Genomic DNA, 22,633 nt, shown 5'->3' with positions numbered 1-22,633 from the left:
ATTTGGCAACACACTAGAACTTCACTAATCTTTCATTCTACCTATAAGATTTATATCAAGAATTTATGAGATAAAAGAGGGAAAAGGATCCACATGAGCAAAAATGTTTGTAGCAGTTTTTTTTGGTGGTAGCAAAAAGAATTGGAAAATGAGTAGATGTCCATCAATTGGGGAATGGCTAGACAAGTTGTAATATATGAAAATAATGGAATATTATTGTTCTATAAAATATGATGAACTAGTTGACTTTACAGAGGCCTGGAAAGATTTACATGAACTGATGCTGAGTGAAACAAGCATAACCAGGAATACATTGTACACAATAACAGCAAGAATGGGTGTTGGTCAACTATGAAAGACTTGGTTCAGTGATCTAAAGCAATACCAATTAAACATTGGACAGAAAATGCTATCTGTATCCAGAAAAAAAACTAAGGAAACTGAATGTAAATTAACATATGCTATGTTCCTTCTTTTTATGTTTTTTTTTTTTTAATCTCTCCAATGGTGTTTCCATTTTGCTGATTTTTCTCTCCCAACATGATTGATAAAGTAATGTGTGTTAAAAATAAACAAATAAAGTAGATAAAAATTTTAAAAAAAATTTATGAGGTCAAGTTCATAAAATACCTACTGCTCTCCAAGGCAATGTAATGTAACATAATCTACTAGGTTTTTGATCAAAGGAATCTTTACAGAAAACACTACAGCAAAAAAAAAAAAAAAAAGTTATTTTATGACTTTTACTTCTTGTCCCTGGGATTAACTAAAAACTAACAGTCCATACTAATTAGAAAATCATTTAACTCTAGAAGAGAAAATAGTGAAAGTAGCTATCTTTATATTTTCAGATGAAAGCACTAAGTAAACTTACTTTTCCTCACTAGGCTCTGGGCAAAATCGATCCATCTTTGAAGAGTTACTTTTCAGGTAACAACATCTCTGCACAAAAATAAACAGAAAGGAAGAAAAGATATCAAAAACACATTAAGAACATAACTATGATCTATATTTCAATGTTATATATAAAGGAAGAAATGTGAGAAAAGAAAAATCTAAAGACAATTTCTATGTTAAGGGACAACAAAGTGTCTTTTGACAGAACTTCTGACGAATCAATAATTTAACATATGCTATATTTTAAGATAGAGCAAGATATTTCTTTCTCATTTTTTCCCCTTTCTGATCTGATTTTTCTTATGCAGCAAGATAATTGTATAAATATGGATGCATATATTGAATTTAACGTATATATTTTAACATGGATTTTAATCCATGTATTGGATTACTTGCCATCCAAAAGAGCAGATAGCGGAAAGAGGAGGAAATTTGGAACACAAGATTTTGCAAGGTTCAATGTTGAAAAATTATCCATGCATATGCTTTAATTAAAAAAAAAAAAAAGATAAGGCAAGATAAGAGTAGAACTAGGCAAGATAAGAGTAGAACTAGGCAAGAATGATTTCAAAGTGGTAACAGATGAGTTGGTAGGATCAAGAATTTGCTTCTATTCAAATGTTACTATTTCTATTAAACCCTTACAGATTGATTACCCATCCCCACCCAAAGCTGAAATTTTCTATTACCAAACTTTATACACCATTTAGAATTTACCATAGTCTAATCTGTACTACATTTATCTATGAAGATATCTTATTATATATTGTAAGTTCTTTAAGGGCAAGTACATTATACTTCAAGTCTGTATCCCCAGTAATTAGCACCGGGCAATATACATCCTTTATAAATTTTTACTCAATGAGTTAATATCTTTGGCAATTTTTTAAATATTTCAAATAAAGTTGATTATTGTTCCAATTAAAATTACATGAACTTTACTAGCTCTAAATGAAAAATTTGGCATAATATAAAGGATATAGTTGTGTGGGTTATATAACAATTCAATGGAGAATATTATCTTGACATTTATTTTCTTAAAAACAACATAATATCTAGAGCTTTTTTCTAATCTACACTAACAATAGGTTAAAACTGAATAAAACTTTCAAGTAGCTGGTGTTTTTGCTTTTTGTTAACAAAAAGAAAAATATGCAGGCAAAAAATATATTACTATATATAGTGTCACCGTCATACACATCAGAAACCAAATCTAAGCAACCTTACAAAGAGCTCACTCTCTAAACTAGAATAGAATTCTGCTAATTTTCATATTTCCATTTCAGTGGATTCAATTAGTTGGTAATGTAGCATATAAACTCAAACTGTGACAGTAACATATAAAAATATATTAAATTGAAAATATTACTTCCCAGAAACTTCTCAGAAAACAAATATTTACACAAAAAAACTCAATACAATAAAAAATTTTATGTGATAACTATTTCATAATTTCTTGGTGATATGGTATCTTTAAGTATTTCCATCATAATTATGCAAATCAATTCATTCAATGACCAGTTTCAGTGCCAGGAAAAAGTGGAGGACTGCAATTCCCTTGTCTTGGTTAGAAGGTGGTATTGTTCATCTTTCTCCCTCCTTCCCTTCTTTCCTTCCTCCTCCTTCTCTTCCTTCCTTTTTCCTTCCCTCTCTTCTTTCTTTCCTTCCTTTTTTAGATTTATATAGTTCTCTTTTAAATTGTACAATTAAGTTGCACGAGAAAAAAACTTCCTTAATGTATATTATCTACATAATTACATACTACATAAGAAAATATCTTTCTGACAGTAAAGCAAAACATTGAGTAATTTATTTAGATAATTCAGGGAAAAATCCAAATGAAAGCATTTTTTAGCTTTTGTTGTTTATAGACAATTGAATGTCTTTATTTTCAATTTTAGATAAAACTTGAATTAACATCTATAATTGTTAGAGAAAAAAATTTATATCATCTATATAACAATTATTTTTCACTGCTAGCATATTATCCACTGTTAGATTTCGGAAGTTTATTCCTATGATTAAATATTGACAATCAGATGGATGGCACTAATAGTTCAACTGACATGCATTTTATCCTAACCACATTCATTAAATAAGTATGGACAGCAATTACTAAGCATAAACAAGATTCTATTATTCTCCCCCCCACCAACTGCATTCAGGGATTCATAGGACCCTTAAAAATATAGAGATAAAGTTGAGTTCCAAGACTTATAGCAGCCTGTCAAAAATTCCCTATAAGCCAAGGTCCCCATAAGCCAAATTAACTTTAATTGACAACACACAGACCTGCTATATATGCTATCTCAGTTTTTTCAAAAGATTTAGGATTTTAGAAAGAGTGTTCCAAATCACTACTGATCAGAGAAATGCAAATTAAGACAACTCTGAGATACCACTACACACCTGTCAGATTGGCTAAGATGACAGGAACAAATAATGATGAATGTTGGAGGGGATGTGGGAAAACTGGGACACTAATACATTGTTGGTGGAGCTGTAAAAGAATCCAGCTATTCTGGAGAGCAATTTGGAACTATGCCCAAAAAGTTATCAAACTGTGCATATCCTTTGACCCAGCATTGCTGTTATTGGGCTTATATCCCAAAGAAATACTAAAGAGTGGAAAGGGACCTGTATGTGCCAAAATGTTTGTGGCAGCTCTTTTTGTTGTAGCTAGAAACTGAAAGATGAATGGATGTCCATCAATTGGAGAATGGTTGGGTAAATTATGGTATATGAAGGTTATGGAATATTATTGCTCTGTAAGAAATGACCAGCAGGAGGAATACAGAGAGGCTTGGAGAGACTTACATCAACTGATGCTGAGTGAAATGAATAGAACCAGAAGATCGCTGTACACTTCAATGCTGTATGAAGATGTATTCTGATGGAAGTGAATATCTTCAACATAAAGAAGATCCAACTCACTTCCAGTTGATCAATGATGGACAGAAACAACTACACCCAGAGAAGGAACACTGGGAAGTGAATGTAAATTGTTAGCACTACTGTCTATCTACCCAGGTTACTTATACCTTTGGAATCTAATACTTAATGTGCAACAAGAAAATGGTATTTACACACATATATTGTATCTGGGTTATATTGTAACACATGTAAAATGTATGGGATTGCCTGTCATCAAGGGGAGGGAGTAGAGGGAAGGAGGGGATAATCTGGAAAAATGAATACAAGGGATAATGTTATTAAAAAAAAAAATTACTCATGCATATATATTGTCAAAAAAATTATAAATAAAATTAAAAAAAAAAAGATTTAGGATTTTAGATCTAAAATTCATTTTCAAAGAGGAAGGAGAATACAGGTATAAAATGCTGCTTATATTATGAAATTTGATACTTTTGTTGGCTGAGTTTTGCTGAAATTTTTCCTTTGGTTTAATTAAGGGCTCATTGGAAGAAATATATTGTACAATGATTGCTATTTCTAAAAAGTTATTTTTGTGGAAGCTAATTTTTAAAAGGAGAAAACTCCATTAACACTGTACATTACAGATGTGTAGAATATTATAGATTCAAAATGTATTGATTCTAAGAATACTTCAGCTATTGTATTTATTTTTGAAAAGTAAATTTTAAAAAGCAAATAGAAGTTTAAAAAGTAAAAATTGTTTTCTTATGATTTGCCCTTATTAACAGGAAAGTTAGTTTGGTTTGTGTTAGTTGAAGTATTATTGTTATTACAATTTTAGTACCATTTATTTTTATGATAATTTTTTTACAATATTATCTTCCTAGCATTCCTGATTCCTTCATTCCTCTAATCCTCTATTGAGCCCACCATTTTAATCACAAATCATTTAGAATCCCATGCTACCATAAACTTCTAGATTGGAGTGAAAAGTTTAGAAAAATCACCTTTTGGATAATTTTTTAACCATTCTTTGCCACATTCTTTCCTCCACCTTTTAACTGTGGACATCATCTAAGGTTCAGTCCTTGGCTTTCTAATGTTCTTCACTTATATTCATTTTCTAGAGGAGTTCCACAGAAATCCTGGCTTCAATTACAACACGTACTAATAATTTTGGTCTTTTCTTTTGGTCCTTTTCTGTGTCTAAGTGGATGGTCCACAACTAACAACAACTTGCTCCTACAATTTGTCATTTCAGAGGTGGATTGCCCCCTCCACTAACAGAGATAGACCAAATCCCATTTCAGTTTTCAATAGTTGCTATGAACAAAAAAATTCATAATCCTGTAGTGATTTTGATGATAAGGTTTGCTCAGTTCTGTTAAGCTATTCCTCAGACAACAGGCATGTGAAATGTGTTGCTGAAGATTTTCTAACTTAGAGGCAGCTGAGAGCTTGTGCTTTATTGGCTCAGCCTTTGAAAACCCAGTTACCTCCATTAAGAGGATTTTATATATTGCAAAAAAAAAAGAATCTGAATTTCAAAGATTTTTTTATTTATAATACTTTAATTTCACAGTTTAGCTTGCTTACTCTGCTCAGTTAGGTGCCCCTAATTTGGGACTCATAAAAATCAAGGAAGCCCATCAAAATTTAACAATCTATTCTATCATCCAGGAAGGAAAAAAAGGATGGGAACTATTTGTTCTCCTGGTTGTCAGTTCTGGAAAAGGGAATCACTCTATCAATAAAAAAAGCACTTAAGAGCCTACTATGTGCCAAGTACTACACTAGCTATCAAAGATATGAATATAAAGAATTAAACAAAGAAGATAAACACATTTTAAGCAATTTGTTTGGAGGTAAGAAAGTACACTGTATCCTAACTTGGAATCTGCCCACAGCTATGGTAAAACATCTTTGAAAAAAGAAAAAAAAAAAAAAAAAAAAAAAAAAAAGATTTCTCCATTGTTTTTAACTAAGGTGAGATTTCTAAGGATTGTGTATAAAATCAGAGATTATCTAGTAGCAACATTAGCTTTGGGGAATCCAGGGAGCTCAAAGCATCACACATAAAAGGACTAATTGGTTGGTACATGAAAGGCTATTTCCTTACTACTTAGACATGGGGCAATCTCTTATAGTTAAAACTCATTTTATTCTCCTTTATTGATGGTATCACATAAGACCCATAATATTAAAGCAATTTAAAATTTCTTCTTTTTCCCTTTGGTTAGCCCCATTTCTCTTTATTTCCATTTGGAGCTGTCTAGAAAGCCAGTGGTAGAAAAGATTAAAATTTTCAGCAGCTTGTTAGTAGGTCTCCTAATTTCTCTGACTAGTACAGTCTGATTTATGTATACTATGCACACTGATCAGTCCATTTCAAAGTCTTCACTGTTATTTGTACTGCCAAATGTGCCTCCCTATTGCATCAAAGCTAAATTCTCCATCATTCTTTCTTATATTTAATTTCTTTTTTTTTTCTACTTTCCAAAACAGAAACCCTATTCTAATCAAGCCAACCCATGCAATATATTGATTACTTTTGTCTGTATCTTTATTCATGTCATTCCTAACTGGAACGCATCTCTTTTTTGTCAATTTATGCCCAAATTTCTGATCTCTATCTTCACTCTATACCTCCTGACCCAGAACTCTAAAAATCCTTTCTATGACTACAAACACCTCTCATTCAACTTCTTTTGCCTTACCTCCTTTTCTAAATCTATTCTTAGTCTTCACCACAACTCATCCCCTGGATTTAGAACTGTAAGGGACCTCAGAGGCAATCTAGTTTCCCACTTTTATTTTTTAGCTCTTGTCTCCCTCCACACTCTCAATGAACCCATTCAACTGTAAACTATTAGCTATGCTTGAATTCTTCGCCTTTTTGTCCTATTGCCACTCTTGCCTTGCCAATCCCCAAATCTAGGTTATCCTTGCCATTTGGCCTTTGTTCCTACTTACATTTTCCTGAACACTCCTGAAAAAAGTAACACAACTGTATTAACTGGATTTACCATTAGTTTCTTATTTAATATCAACCAGGCCCTCAGTGTTCCATGATAATTCTTTTTTTCCTTCCTGATTTAATTTCCATCACATTCTTCACAATGGTTTTTTAAAAAAATATTCAGTCCTCAGGACTTCTCTGACTTACTGACTCTAGCATCCCTTCAGGGGATCTTATCTCCCACTTTATTGATAAACAGAGACTATGGCTTGCAAACTCTTCTCTACTCCAAACCTCAAAATACATCTTTATCAACCCCAATCTCTCTTCCTTTACCCCCAATCTCTAATGGAGAAATGGGTCATCTCCATGCTATCTCTATTGATAGCTCTTGAACCTTATGTCATCTGGTAGACAAGTGGATCATTCCTTCTCATTTTCAGGATCTCCCTCATCCTTAAAACAATTTTCACCTATTCCTGTCTCTCCATCCTGTAACTCTTCTCCCTTTCACAGTCAAACTCTTTAAGTTTCCTTCATTTCCTCACCTCCCACTCATTTCACAATACCTTGCAATTTGTCTTCCAAGCATATCATTAGACTCGAACTCTCCAAAGTTAACAATAATCTTTTATCTGCTAACTCTAATTGCTTTTTTTATGAGTTGTATAAATGCTCTTTTACATTTTTTGCAGTTTTCAACCTTGTTAACACCTCCCCAGCACTCTTTCCTCCTTTGGCTTCTATGACATTCTGCTTTCTCTTTCCTACTTATCTGCCTAACTCCTCTCCTCAGTCACTTTTTTGAAGACTATCATCCTATTTCAAACCAATAAACTTGATTATTTCCCAAGGAAATACTTTTTCTGTTTCTAAATAATCTCCAGACTTGTATTACCATCTCCTTACAGACCATCTCCACCTGGATGTCCCGCAGGTATCTCAAATTAACATGTCCAAAATATAATTCATTATACAATTTCCTCACCTATCTCTCAAAAAAAACCAAACCAACATTTTCTCTAAACTTCCCTATTTCTGTAGAGGGAATAACCATCCTTCTTACCCAGATTGGAAACCTCTCAATTATCTTCAACTCATTACTCTTCTCTATCACCTATATAGTCAGTTGCCAAGTCTTACTGATTCTCCTGTAACAACTCTCAAAATTAGTCCCCTTTTCACTCATATGGCATCAACCTGAATTGAAGTTCTCTCATCATCTCTCACTTAGAGTATTCCAATAGCTTTCTAATTAAGCGATCCCTTTGCTTCAAAAGCCCCTGCTCAATCCAATATACTTTGACAGAAATGCCGAATTGTTTTTTTAAGTAAATTTTTGCTGATATTTTTTGTTTCTTATATCACCATGTATCCCATGTATCCTTCCTTTCTCCCATCCAGAGAACCATCCCATATGACAAATAGTATATTTTGGAAAGGAAAAAGAAAAAAATCAGCACAATTGATCAATACATTGAAAAAATCCGAAAACATGTGTAATGTATAATACATATGAACTTCCTACCTCCATGAAGGGGTAGGTTGGGGCATCTTTTCCTATCAATCCCATTTGATCTTTAAAATTTTGTTATATTTACTTTTAACTTTTTGATATGTTGGTCTTGTAGGGTCTTCCTTCACTGCCATTATGCAGCCAGATCTATACCTTTTTGTAAATCATTCCCCCCACACACACATTTGCCTAGATATTTTTCCTGTGTCCACCCCTACTCTCCTATTTCTCCAGGTGCCAGCTGTCCCAAGAAGTTCCAACTCCACCCCAGACAAGTAGCATTTCAAGCTCAAAATCCCTCAGAACTTATCAGATCATTTCCCTTCACCATCCCTTTCTCATCATTCGTGGAGGAATCCCTCTCACCTCCAAAGGTTTCCTTCCAACCTCTTCTCCCTTTCAACCTTTTCCTTACCACTGCCCTGTAAGCTCTTCTCTTTCTGAGACCACAGAGATCCTTTTCTTCTCCTTGCCAGCCGGATTCCTCTCTATTCCCCTATTTCTGCACCTTTTCTTTTATGTACCCTCCCATCTTGTAGTCCCACAAAATAAGCATTTACCTGTAGGCAGAATGTAGCCAAGTTCTACTCATAATACTACCTTTCTCTGCCTCTTCATTGTCATCTCTACCAGAGTTCTTCACCTGTCTCTTGTAGATACTTAGAAATAAATTCTGATCTCTCATTGTCACTCAGTACTGTTACTGTCTTTGCTGCACAAGCCCATTCCTCCTGAATTTCTGTGATTTAGGGTGTTTGACAGGCAAATAATCTCTTCAGTTTTGGTTTTCTTTCTAAAAATGTTTCAAGTCTTCTTTATTATTAAATATCCTTTTTTTTTTTTTTTTGGGGGGGGGGGTGTTTCTGTGTTTGTATAAGCTCCAATTTGTAGGATAGGTCACCGTAGGCTGCATCTAGAACTCTATTGTTCCATAGAACACATTCCATTTTCTTCCTTTTTCTGTTGAGAATGGAATAGTCATGTTATTTGAATGTCTTTTCCTTTCTATTTGAAGGTCTTTCTCCTGATGGCTAGCAGAACTTGTTTCTGAATTTAATGTTAAATTTAACTACTAATTGTCTTAGAGTTTGCTGCCTTTGATTTTTCTCTGGAGGTAAAGTGTTTTGTTTTGTTTTTTTTTCATTGGAATTTAATGGTTTACATTTAGAAGTTCTAGTTAGTTCTATTATTTCCTTCATTATGGTGTTAAGATTTTTAATCCTGTCATGTTTTTCTGGGAGACCTATAGGCTGTCTCTGCAACATGCTAGATTCAAATTCATTATGTTCTGCTTTCATAGTGAGCAGATTTTCTTTAAATTTTTTTTTGGAGGGGCTTCTTTTTCCTCTGGATTGTCCTTCAATTCTGAGTGTTTACTTTCTCAATGTTTACTTTCTCAATCCAATTTCTTTTGTTTGTTTGTTTCTTTGGTGAGGCTTGTCATTATAGACTCAAGTTTTTCTTTTCTTTTCTTTTTTTTTTTTTTGGTTTTGTAGGACATAAATTCTACATGTTTATTTCTCTTTTAAATCACTCAGGAACTCCTGTAGTTTCATAGTCTCCTCAAATTCCATTGGCTTCTGTCCCATCAAATGTTGGATCATTTCCCTTTGTTTTAGAATATTTGTTCATAAATGCCTTAACTTGTTTACTAGATCTGGAGGCCATCTGTTTAAGTTCAAGGTCTCTGAGTTTTATTATTCCTAGAACTTTTGGTAATTTCAGTCTCTCTTCCATCCCCCAACTCTTTCTTTAATTTCCTTGCCACACTTCTTGACTCATTCCTCTCTGAATTTAGTTTCCTTGGGCACTATCTCTCAAAAGGTCTCACTCTCCTTCTATGATGAACATATGGTTCACCAGCCTAGGTCTTTGTCCACTTTCCTTTTGGGTAGTCAGAACCAGCCTCAGATGGTTCTTCGCTTAGGTTTGGTGAAGTGCCACATACTTCTCCATATGCACGATATCCTCTCTTGGTAACCTATGCCACTCTCTCTGTTTCTCAATTCTATGGCTTAGTAGTTCAGACCCTGCTTTCCTTGGAACTGCCAGTACCCATTAGGCCAGTACCAGTGCTTCTGGGTTGCAGCCTGTGGAAGGCTTTTCTCTTAAAGGACTGCAGTCAAGTGGGCTATTAAAACCTGAGTAGACTCAGTTTGGAGCTAAGGGTCTCTATAGCACTGGAAAGAGAGAGGGGAGATGGGACCCAAAGGTGGGTTTTTATGTAAGCTGGTATCAAATTCTTGGATTCACTAATGTAGCCTAGGTTCCAAAAGCATGAAAGGAAGAAAAGGGATGCTGAGTGAGCTCAGGGTTTTGTGAACATCAGTTTCTGGATTTTGGGGGGATTTTTTTTTTACTTTCTTTTGGATTTTGGGTGTCTGAGACCATGGAAACAGCTGGAATTGCTTTGTTTTTAGTGCATAACTTCTGTTTTGGATAGGCCTAAGAGGTTGTAGGGATTGGAAAAAATGGTCTAGCTTACTATCTTGCTGCTCACATGATTCAGGAGCCTGAAATTGATATTTCTAAATCATAAATTTAACCTTATCATTTCTCAAGTCAAAAATCTTTGGTGCCTTTCTATTGTCTTTGAGATAAAACACAAAATCTCCAAGCCTCCCATAAACTGGCTCTCCCCTATTCTTTCCAGTTTTATTTCATATTACTCACTTTCACCCATTCTCCATTCCAGTCAAACTGAGGGCCATGGAGGTTAAATTATACAGATAATAAGCATTGAGACAGGGCTCAGGTCCTCTGATAAGTAGTGTTCTTTGCAATACATCATACTCTTGCTGCCAAATTCTTAGCATAGCACGTTCCCTCTAATATACAAACCTAATCTCTCCTCATATATACACACATAAACATGCACATATGTGTGTATATCTTTCATAACACCACTCAATACAACCTATTTTCACTAAAAATATGGTTGTATTCTAGTTTTTAAAAGTATTCACAATTTTGATTTTTTTTATATCAAAAGACATCTCCTCCAGAATATCTCATTATCAAATTAACTTAACAACCTTTCTTAAATTAAATCTGTCTAAATCATAATGATCAAAATTTTCCATTATTCAACCTATTTTTATGTTGAATTAATTTTCTTCCATACTTCTCATTATTTAGCTTTTAAATACAATAATTTTTCATTTATATTTTCTAAATGAATCTCAACTAGTTGTGACTTATTCTTTTCAACTTTGCCAATCATCCCCAACAGTCATGATTTTCAAAAAATAAAAACTAACAAGGCCCTCTCCCCACACCTGAAAAAAGAAATCCTAAAACTCCTACTCTAGCCACAAGAGGATATCAATAAAAAACAATAAACTTCTGTGATAAAATAGCATCCAATTATTAGTTGTCTAGGAAAGTGAGTGGGAAGAAGAGAGAAAAATTTGGAACACAAAGTTTTGCAAGGGTGAATGTTGAAAACTATCTTTGCATATTTTTTGAAAATAAAAAGGTATTATTAAAAATATATATACCATCCAAGACAGTCAAATACCAGTTGAATGGAAAACCTAGTTGTGACCTAAATCTTTAATTTTTTTTTTGCTGATCTGCCTCTGGCATTAATATTCCCCATATCAAATTAATGATATATATGGCCTCATGATTCTTCATTACTACCATGATTGAATAATTTCATCTTTTCTGTTTCTCTCTCTCTCTCTTTCTCTCTCTCTCTCTCTCTCTCTCTCTCTCACACACACACACACACACACACACACACACACACACACGCCCCTTATTATTTACTGTCAGAAACAGTGTGTCAAACAGTGTTAACTTTTCATGGCATCTGGTACAGTACCACTAGCCTGGGTGCTTAAGTCATGTCTTTTGGATACCATAATTAAAACAATGAGGTTAAAAAGGAGAAAGTGAACAATATTCCTCAGATATGCCCATCAAAAATTTCTTTTCTATTAACATGTACAACAATAGATACACACCCTTAAAAACAGCAGCTATCTCTAGCTAGTTGTTTTTCATTGGTATAGGGAACTTCTGGTAAGGAAAACTCTACTATAACAGACCCCAGTCTACTCTTCAACTTAAAATCTTTGGAGGTTATCCTAAGAGTTTGAAAGATTTGCCAGTAAGTATTTACTAAGGCAGAACTTGAATTCGGGTAGAGGCCATTTCTATTGACTCTCCCAGACACATCTATTTCCTCTGAGGTAATTTTAAATCATATTCCTGTTTTCCAAGATCTATTTGTTATCTGTATTCAATATGAACACTATAAATTTTACCAACAAAAGTGATCAACAACAATATTTAACAACATAAACTGATAAAACAACAATATGCCACAATTTAAACTGGATCAACTGTTAGAACGTACGACTTCCATCGACAATGCACACCTAACAGAAATATGGTCCTCAAAATATATCTTACTGTAATAGGATTATCAGAAAGTACAGTACTAAATCTTACTAAATTCCAAGCTATATTGTGGTACAACTATTACTGTCCTCTTAACTGTGTCAAAATCAATAAAGTAATCTGAATTTTTCATGGTCACCAATGTCCTTTTAAGGCTGAGCAATAAACCAGAAATACCACTACTACTACCACCAACATTACCACAATTTCTTCCTCCTTTATTGCTAATTTACATGCTTCCCCAAGTTATTCTACTTCCAAACTTTCCAAGTATCTACAGGGTCAGAGGGACACATGCCATACTACTTGATGGCTAAGACTAGTACTGTTCTAGTTCTCAATTTCTACCAAGTAGCCTGTTCCCACTTTATGGATTTCAGTATTGGAAAGGACTGACATCCAGTATACACTAAACAATATTGCAAACAAGAATCCCTTCCAATTAAGTGGAAGCCAATGCTCGCTCAATGTTCATTTAAAAATCTCCACATGTCCAGAGATAGGCCAATTCCATTTTTAGATTGCTCTAATCATTAGGAAGTTTTCCCTAACATCCATGTCCAAATCTTTGACCTGCTACTTCTTGTTTTGTTCTCTAAGGGCCAGAAAAACAAAATATTCACCAGAATACCCGCAGTGTTGGGGAATCATCCTACTTCTGGAGGCGGCTCATTGCACTTCTGGTCACTTCTAACCGTCATGGTCTTTTTCCTTTGATTAAGCTTAAATCAAGCTTCTAGACCACTTCCATCCGTCCTACCAAAGAGGCTAGTTCATATGACTCTTTCAGCTCAAATCCTTCTGTCACCCCCCACCCCAGGCTTTTCTTATCCAAGCTAAACATGCCCCTTTCTTTCGTACCATCACCTTGTATCTGACTGGGAGCCATTCCCCAATGTGGGGCTGCCTCTGCGGGTCACTCACTTTCCACTTTCTCTCAGATCCGAAACACAACTGCGCAAGGGCTCTGACCAGGCGCAAGAACCACACCGCTCGATTGCACTATTATCGATCAGCACGTATTTATTAGCTGCCAGTGGGGTGGGAAGGAGGAGAGGTACTCTGCCAGCATTGGGGATACACTGGGGATTTTTTCCTGCTCCTTGTAAGAAAGTACACTCTCACCCAGGTACTCAAGGAGACTGTGTAAATATAAAGTGACCGGGCCCCAAGGACTCTGGTGGCGCCGGACCGAGGCCTATCTGAAGGGAGGCGGCCCGGGCGGCGCCGGCCTCCCGCGCTCCTCCTCGGGAAGGGGCATTCAGACAGGACCAGGAAACCCTTCCTGGGGACTCAGAGACCCTTCCCCCGACCCGCCGAGGCCCACCTGTTGGCCAGGGGTCGCGAGGAACGTCAGGCCGCTCGCGGCGGGGATTCAGTTCCGGCCGGGATCGGTGCTACCATAAGCTCCGCGGCTTCTTTAGCGCGACCGTTCAAATGTAACCGCCTCGAGCCGCGCAGGCGCAAACGCCACGCCTGCGCGCCCGGGAAGAGACGCAACTTTAGCCCCGCCCACCCGTCTCCCTTACCCCACCCCAGCCCCCGGCTTCAAACTCAACCTCTAGTTTCCGTCTAATTTTGGATCAGGAGGCTCTGTTTTATTATTCTTCCTTTCCTTCGCCCCTCATCTATCTTTCTCCTTTCTCTCTACGTCTACTGTGATTATCCAGGGGGCATTCTTTCCTTCACGGAGCAGTCCGTACAATATGGCGGCGGCCACTTTGTTCAGTTTTTTTTTTTTTTTAAATGGGGGCGCTAGCTATAACGAAGTATGGAGCATCGTAGTATTCAATCGTACAGAATAGCGACTTCCGCGTCAGTGCGTCACGGCACAGATGGTTATATTCCCTATAGCTGCCAGGAAGCCGTAGACTTCTGTGACGAGGTGGCCGAGTGGTTAAGGCGATGGACTGCTAATCCATTGTGCTCTGCACGCGTGGGTTCGAATCCCATCCTCGTCGATTTCACTTTTGTCTAAAGCCTCGGCAGGGACACAACTTGCAATCCCACACAGAAAGCTAAGACAATTTAGCTTCCCCTCCATGACTATTGCAGTTTTGCCCAGGTTTCAGTAAAATAGGCATCTACCATATTTTAACACAGAAAGATAATATAGAAGGTAATTTCGCTTCTCATCCTCATCTGTTCCAGTTTTGCCACATTTCAATAAAATTCGCATATATCTTTAACATAGAAAGCTAAAAAATTTCGCCTTCCATTCACATCAGTTGCAGTTTTGCTTCGTCTCAATAAAAACATTTGCAATACCTTTAATACGGAAAGTTACAAAAGACAATTAATCCTACCTTAGAGATAACTTACCCAACAGCATTTTCTACCTTAACGATCAATTTATCTCACATTCTTCCTATTAGTAATGTCATATACATAGTAAGTGCTCAATAATTTTTTTGAACATAATAAGTAAATAATGACAATTCTAGAATATTTCTTAAAACCCAGGTTTAAATCGAGAAATTAGAAAATCATAGTTTTCCTTCCACTCCCTTTCCCCTTTTTTTCTTGCAGGGAATAAACTATGTAACAAATAAAAATGTTTTCATCACTGTCAACGAGATCATTTTCCAGACCTCTTGGGAATTTACAAGATGGAACTTCATATTCCATGTCATTAGGATTTCTTCCCAATTCCAATCTGCCAGTTTTGAGTGCAGTGAGTGGGCAAGCCACTGATACAGATGTTCTTTCCTTCCTGATGAAGCAAGTAGAAACAATGTTAGGTGAAACATGAGAGGAAAAACTGAAAATATTTGCAAAGGGAAAAGGTCCGAGTTCAAATCCTACATTTGCTAATTGCTAGCTAGCGGTGTGACTCTTTCCTCACCTGTATAATGGCACTGGAGTTGATGCTTAGCAGTCACTTCCACCATTGATTCTATGATCATGTGATTTGAGTTAAGAATATTTGATAAATATATTATAGTATATCCTAGGTACAATATATATGTGCAGAACCGAATTTTGTTGTTGTTGTTGCAAAGGAAAGATTGGATTCGGAAGGTAAAAATAATCTGGGGAGAAAAACAAAAAAATGCTAACAGGTTACCTTCATTTCCCAGTGTTCCTTCTCTGGGTGTAGCTGATTCTGTCCATCATTGATCAATTGGAATTGGATTAGCTCTTCTCTATGTTGAAGAAATCCACTTCCATCAGCATACATCCTCGTACAGTATCATTGTTGAAGTGTATAATGATGAGATACAATTCTTACCCTCAGTGAATGATTATTAGAACAGCTTGATAAATTTTACATGACATTCCATATATAAGCATAAATAATAATAAGGTAGAAATCTCTGTCTCTCTCCAGATTAGAATGCAGACTCCTTGGAAACAGGGAGTCTTTTTCCTCTTCTTTGTATTCCCAGCACTTAACACAGGGCCTGGAACCTAGTTAAGTAATAAATGCTTGACTAAATTAAATGTCTAGGATAAAATGGTTAAGCAGTGTCACAACCAGGACTAAAATTTGACAAATACAATTTGATTTTATATGAAATATCTTCAGAGTTTTTATTTGAAGATTTTTAATCTCAGCTTCAATTATCTGTACTTATACCATTCAATCTTATTAATGAAATCTGCATGAATACAAATTCCAAATTTCCAATCATGTCCAATTCAATAAATATAAAATAAAAATACTTTCCTTCCTGTCCTTGGTAACCTGATCAAATAATAATAGTCAATTGACTTGTGATTTTTGCCTATTTACGTTGGAGTTGGGTGGGGAGAAAGAAATGTCATTGTCTAAGGGATTTATTTAAACTTCCATGTTACCTATATTGATTGATGAAATAGCAGTTTGTTTTTACATTTATTCAATAAAATCTTTTAAACATAATACCTGAAAACAACAGAAGCATCCCTAGTTGTAACCAGGAGCTAGAAATCTGCATATTAGAAATCCAAAGGCTTTCTTTCCAGAGGGCAGGGTTCCATTGATTCCAAGAAAAAGGGCACATTAGGGGGCAGCTAGGTGGCGCAGTGGATAGAGCACCAGCCCTGAATTCAGAAGGACCAGAGTTCAAATTTGATCTCAGACACTTAACACTTCCTAGCTGTGTGACCCTGGGCAAGTCACTTAACCCCAGCCTCAGGAAAAAAAAAAAAAAGAAAAGAAAAGAAAAAGAAAAGAAAAAGGACACCATCCTGAATGGATAGAATGAAGGGGAGAGGGCAAAAACTTCTAAGTAGCAAATCAACACATGATCCTCCCTCATCTCTGCTGAAAAGCAACTTTCCATTAGGACTGGAGAAAACCCTAATGTACGAGAGCAGAGTCATGCCCCTTGCAAGAACATGCTGGCACAGTTAAAAATGATATAACTTACATTTATTTAGCTCTTTTAGATTTTTCTAACTTATTACATGTTATCTCTTTTGGACTTCGCAACAATCCTATGAAATGGGCAATACACATTTTTTTTTCTTCACAGACTGACATAATCTCATACTATTTCCTCTCTCACAGGAAAGAAAATGGGATTTAGGTAAAAGCACTAAGATTTGAATTCTAGCTATCTAAATGACTTCAGGTTTGATGTTTAGCACTTGATAGTCTTTGGACTCAGTTTCTTCATTTATAAAATGAGAGATTGGCTTAGATGAGGAACTTCCCAGTTTCAAATCTACAGCAAAATAGTCTACATTTCAACCAGTCAGTCATTTATTAAGTACCTACAATGTGCAAGGCATTGTGCTAAGCTTCTGGGATGCAAAAAAAGAAGAAGAAGAAAAAAAACAATCTTTGGCCTCCAGGAGCTCACAATTTAATGTGATTAGATAACCAAACTGAATATTTCTTAGTTCTCTCATAGTCCTGCTTTTGATCTTTCAGTTAAATAATAGAATAACATGTGTAGCAAGTGTTAATCTGAATATCTCTGATCAATTGAGTTTCTAGGTCCCCCTCAATCTAATTAATGCAATTGTAGAATTTAAAGATCAGATAATAGAGACAAATTGTCTCTGTTAACGAATATATTTATTATTATTAATAGTAGTATTTCCATTGTTTAGCACAGGGTCTAGCACATACAAAGCACTGAAATGCTTTTTCATTCACTCATTCAAGGTCTATTTCAAGTACTAGTTCTTTAGATAAATCTTCCCAAGATTCCCTCCAGATGAAGTGATTTCTACCTTTTGTTTCTCAGCACATTTTTTTGTTGTTGTTCTAGTTCTTTTTCCCCCTCTTTATTTTTCCCTTTCTTTTTTTTAGATCATAGATGTGTGTGTGTGTGTGTGTGTGTGTGTGTGTGTGTGTACTTGTCCTTTCCCCCTAAAGATTCAAGCTTGAGAGTAGAACCAGATTCATATCCATATTTGAATTCAATAGTACCTTGTCCACACTGGCACTTAATGAATGCTCACTGAACTTGAAATATTACTTTACAAATGAGACAACTGAGCCTCAGAAATATGTCTTGCTCAACATTACAAAGCTAATAAATAATTGAGACATCTTTTTTTTAAACCAACAATACTTTTCCACTACAAAATTATGTAGAACATGAGTAGAACAAGTCAAAATTCCTTCCTCTCACAAAATTGACTAAGTAGAAGATAGCCACAAACAGAAAATAAAATAGTTTTATAAATATCATAAGACTGAATAGAATCAATCAGGAAGACTAGAAAAAGAGATAAGGACAGAAGACTAGAAGACAAGTGAGATTTAATTAGTGAAAAGGACTATAAAATGGATTAAAAATAAAACAAAACTCCTTAATGGGAGTCCTAGAGAAAGACTAGAGTGTGGGGTGGGGAACTACTGTGGCTAGACTTCTCCAAAGGACCTTTAGGTTCTTATCAGAGTAAATCTCTGATATCGGTATAGAGTAAATAGAGTAAATGACTTTGGAACTAGAAACAGAGGATCATACATGAGCAGGACTCTGCCACAACTGGTAGGTAACTTCCCTAGTTACTTTTTTTCCATAGATCACTCACATGAGAAGGAAAGGTGCTAATGCACTTCAGAACAGGGTAGCATAGACAGGAATGCAAAAGAAATCTTTTGATTCGTCTCCGAGGAAGTGAGCAGTATTGTTCTAATCCTGAAGAAATGGAAGGTTAAGTTAGATGAAAGGCAATGGAATCTGGGAGAGAAGGGGATATGGGACCACAAATGATTTCTGGCTTAGTTCAGTTCTTGTCATGCAACAGTCAAGACTCAAACCAGTACTTTCCCAGAAAGAGCAAGTCCTACAAACCCTTAGACCCATGAACCAAATCACTGGGACCAATATTTACCAAGAATTTGTTGCATACATTTATACAGTATTTGTTTAGAGATTATTGAACCCAAGGGAATTGGTGAGTTTATTGAAGAAGATTGTGGACATAAAAGTCTCTCTTCCTGAGGAAATTCCCAAGTTTAATGGAGACATGATAATGGATAATCCACACCCCCCCCCCCCCAAGAAGTTAGAGGAATGGTCAGATAAGGAGAACCAAGAGAGGAGTGTTCGAAAAGCCAGAGGAGGCTCAAGGAAAATCACGGAATCACAGAATTTATATTTGGATGTCTCATATGCCATTTAATCCAACCTATACTTGACAAATATTCCCTACTACCCCATAACTAACAAGTATTTCTATAGTCTGTGCCCAAAGTTCTCCAATGGCAGAAACCCCTCATCTCTAAAGGTATCTCATTCCACTTCTGGATAGTTCCAATTGTTTGGAGGTTTCTCCTGACAAAAATCCTAAGTTTGTCTTTCTTTGATGTCTCCCCCTTCTTTCTGATTCTGTCCTCTGGATCCAAATAGAACAAATGTACATAACAATTTTTGAACACAATATATTCCTCCAAGTCTTTTCTTATCTAAGCATCTTGTTTACAGGATTACAGAATTTATAGAGCCTGAATTCAAATTCTAGCCTTACTATTACCTTTGAGATCGTGAGTTTAACTTACTTGGGACACAATTGCTTGGTTGTGTCCTTCGTTCTTGAAGAAGACCAGACTGACATCATTATGTTAGAGTTGAATTGCAGTGTTTTCAACCATGGCTGATCAGAACAATATGAGTTTGGAATGCTCTGCCACAGTTTAGATACAAATAGTCTATATGAACTTTTGGGGGTGACTTCTCTAACTTTGTGCATCTCCTGTTTTTTCTGAGCTAATACAAATCTGCTTGACTCATAGAACACAGCACTTTCTCTGATGACATGCCATGTTGGATGCCAGTGTCTCCCATGTCATACAATTGATTATAAAGTTCTTAAGAGATACCTTTAGAGTATCTGTGTACTACTTTAACTGTTGGATACAATCAATAAACTCTCAAGTTCCCTCTAGATCTATGATCCCATCCAATTGTTTCTTTAGGGTGCTCTGGTATTTTTGTTGTTAAATGATCTATAACATGTCTTAAACATTTTCTCCCACAATGATCCTCAGATGACACGAATCTAAGGCTCTTTGTTGTCATAGTGACTGCTTTGAAAATCTTCCATCATATCAATATTCTTAAAGGATGACACCTAGAATCAAATACAATATTCCAGATGTAGTCTAAATACGGACTAGTATAATAGGACCCTCACCTCCTTATTCCTATAATCTATACATTACCTAACATAGTTCAAGATTACATTAGCTCTTTTGATTGCTACTTTATACTGCTGACTCATATAGTGGGGAAGGAAACAAGCATTTACATAATTCCTACTGCATGCCAGGCATTGTACTATATCCCTTACAAATATAACACTTGAGCCTTATAACAACCCAGAGAGAAAAACATTATTCTGACTCCCATTTTATGGTTGAGGAAACTGAGATAAAGGTTAAGTGATTTACCCAGAGTCACACAGCTAGTTACTGATCCACTATGCACTGGGCCACATAAAACCCAATTATTTTTTTTTTTTTGAGTCATTGAAGCATGCCTTCCCAATATTGTAGTTCTGAAGCCAATTGGAAGGCTTTACATTTGCTTAATTTGCATCCATTTATGTCAAATCAAAAGTTGCAGTGAGATCAAAGGAAACGAGGACTGAAAAAAAAAAAATCAGTTCTCTCTACTCCAACTGAGATTAAATCCAATTCATCCCAAAATCTCCTAAATATTTATACGAAGGTCAAAGGGATTCCTTGTGATCTTTAGAACCAAAGGTAACTCATGTTTACTTAGAACTTTCTTGAGAACAGAAAAAGATTCCAGGGAAGGTAGGCCTTGATTCAAGAAATTTGACTGCAACTAAACTAACCATTGTTTCTGATCAGCTGTTTGATCTTAAGAGTCACTTTTTCTCTGTAGGTCTCAATTTCTCAATTGCAAAATAGAGATGTGGTTGGGGGGATTTTACTCAATAGTCTCAAAGGTGTTTTTTAGCTCTTGTTAAGTATATGTGCCTCTGTCTCAAGATGGCAAAATCAAGATTGCCTTTAACATCTATTCTGATAAGATCTCAGCACCTATTGGACTACAAATAATGCTGACAGGAGGATGAAACAGAAGTGTAAATTTCTTGAGGGAGGAATGGTTTCTTTTATTGTTTTTTTTTTTTGTCTGAAATCTATCATAGTGCTGAGCAAACTAATCGCTTAATAAATGCATAATGAACTGAATTAGGAAGAAAATGTAGATAATACAAACCAAAAGTAAAATAGAGAATATAGAGTTTAATAGTTAAGATAAAGGGCTGGAATCCTACTGACATCTTTTATTTATCATCTTATAAAATAGTAGGTTTTGGGGTATATCTTTGGTCCATGGCTGTTTTTGCATTCATTATATACAGAACTCTCAAGGTCCAAATTGTTAGTAAAAAGGAGATAGCCATTACAGAAGGAAACAAGGAGAGAATGATATGTTGAAGCCATTTTTTAATTTTTTAGGTTAAACATGCACATTTATTTTTTACATATTTCCATGAGTCATCTTGGAAGAGAAAAATCAGGACAAAAGGAAAAAAGCATGAGAGTTAAAAAAAAAAAAAAAGAAGGAAAAAAGGCGAAAATAGTATGTAATGATCGTCTCCAAAGGCCTTTCTCTGGATGCAGATGATGTTTTCCATCCAAAGTTTATTGGGATTGCCTTAGATCACTGAATTGCTGAGAACTGAGTCTATTATAGTTGATCATCAACAATCTTTTTGTGGTGTATAATATTTTCCTGGTTCTGCTTACTACATTCAAGGCTTTTTATATTTACAAGGAAAAGCAAACAATCCTTGAAAGATTGTTGGTTTCATGTCAAATCCTTTCTCTGTCCTACTTTGAATATGGAAATGCACGTGTTATTTGGTGTTTAAAGAAATCTGTATCCCCAGAACAGGAATTCCCAATTTTGCTAGTTGAAAGCGCCCTCTCCTCAAACATTCTTACTTTCCTAGCTTCTACTTTGTAGAATTTGATGTTTTCTTTTGATTCAAATCTCCTGACTCTAGGGTTCACTGTGCCAACTAGCTTCCTCTTTCTTCAAGATTTAGCTCAGGTGCTATTACTTACACTGATTGCCCTATATTCCATGATTCTTCACTCCATCTCATGCCCTATGTACAATCAGTTGCCAAGTTCTTTCAGTTCTACCTCCAAAATATATCACCTCTCTCCCTTTCTCTCTACTCACATGGCCACCATCTCTAATCCAGGATCTCATCATCTCAATCTTGGATTATCAGAATAGCTTTCTAGTTGGCTGGCTTCCAGCATCTCCCTTTTTCTAATTCAAAACTTTTAAAATTATGGGTCATGACCCCATATGGGGTCAATGTAACTGAATGTAGTGTTTATGAACTTATGGTTTATTATCATTACAATGTTTGATTTGTTTTATAGACCTATATTCTCAGAGTTGCATAAAAATTTCTCAAAAGGATTCATGAATGAAAAAAGTCTAAGAAGCCCTGCTCAAAAATCATCTTTGACCCAGCTATCAAATCTGTTTCTAAAGTACAAATGGGGATGAGTCCATTTCTTACTAAATCTCTTC

At 35.6% G+C, this 22,633-nt stretch overlaps 1 protein-coding gene and 1 non-coding gene across 4 annotated transcripts in view; one reads left to right on the top strand and one right to left on the bottom strand.

The window, feature by feature from the left end:
- The window catches only part of KNL1 (kinetochore scaffold 1), a 93,525-nt gene extending 79,147 nt beyond the window's left edge, over positions 1–14,378 (bottom strand). For 2 of the 3 annotated variants that reach the window (XR_012486394.1, XM_074289293.1), the window contains exons 1-2: positions 13,987–14,144; positions 875–942 (exon numbers count right to left, since the gene is read on the bottom strand). Coding sequence is in view for 2 of the 3 variants with exons in the window: in XM_074289293.1 (XP_074145394.1) it covers positions 875–909 (35 nt within the window). In the remaining variant the exon portion in view is untranslated. Of the gene's footprint in view, positions 1–874; positions 943–13,986; positions 14,145–14,218 lie in introns of those variants that run through there. The other variant, XM_074289294.1, reaches the window with a different exon arrangement.
- Positions 14,379–14,538: 160 nt separating this feature from the next.
- TRNAS-GCU (transfer RNA serine (anticodon GCU)) lies at positions 14,539–14,620 on the top strand. Its single transcript has one exon. It is a non-coding gene; the product is annotated as a tRNA-Ser (tRNA).
- The last annotated feature ends 8,013 nt before the right edge of the window (positions 14,621–22,633 follow it).

This window comes from Sminthopsis crassicaudata, chromosome 2 (assembly GCF_048593235.1).
Source record: "Sminthopsis crassicaudata isolate SCR6 chromosome 2, ASM4859323v1, whole genome shotgun sequence".
NCBI classification, from domain to species: Eukaryota; Metazoa; Chordata; class Mammalia; order Dasyuromorphia; family Dasyuridae; genus Sminthopsis; species Sminthopsis crassicaudata.
The sequence above is the reverse complement of the archived record's forward strand: the minus strand, read 5'-3'. Positions and strand labels throughout refer to the sequence as shown.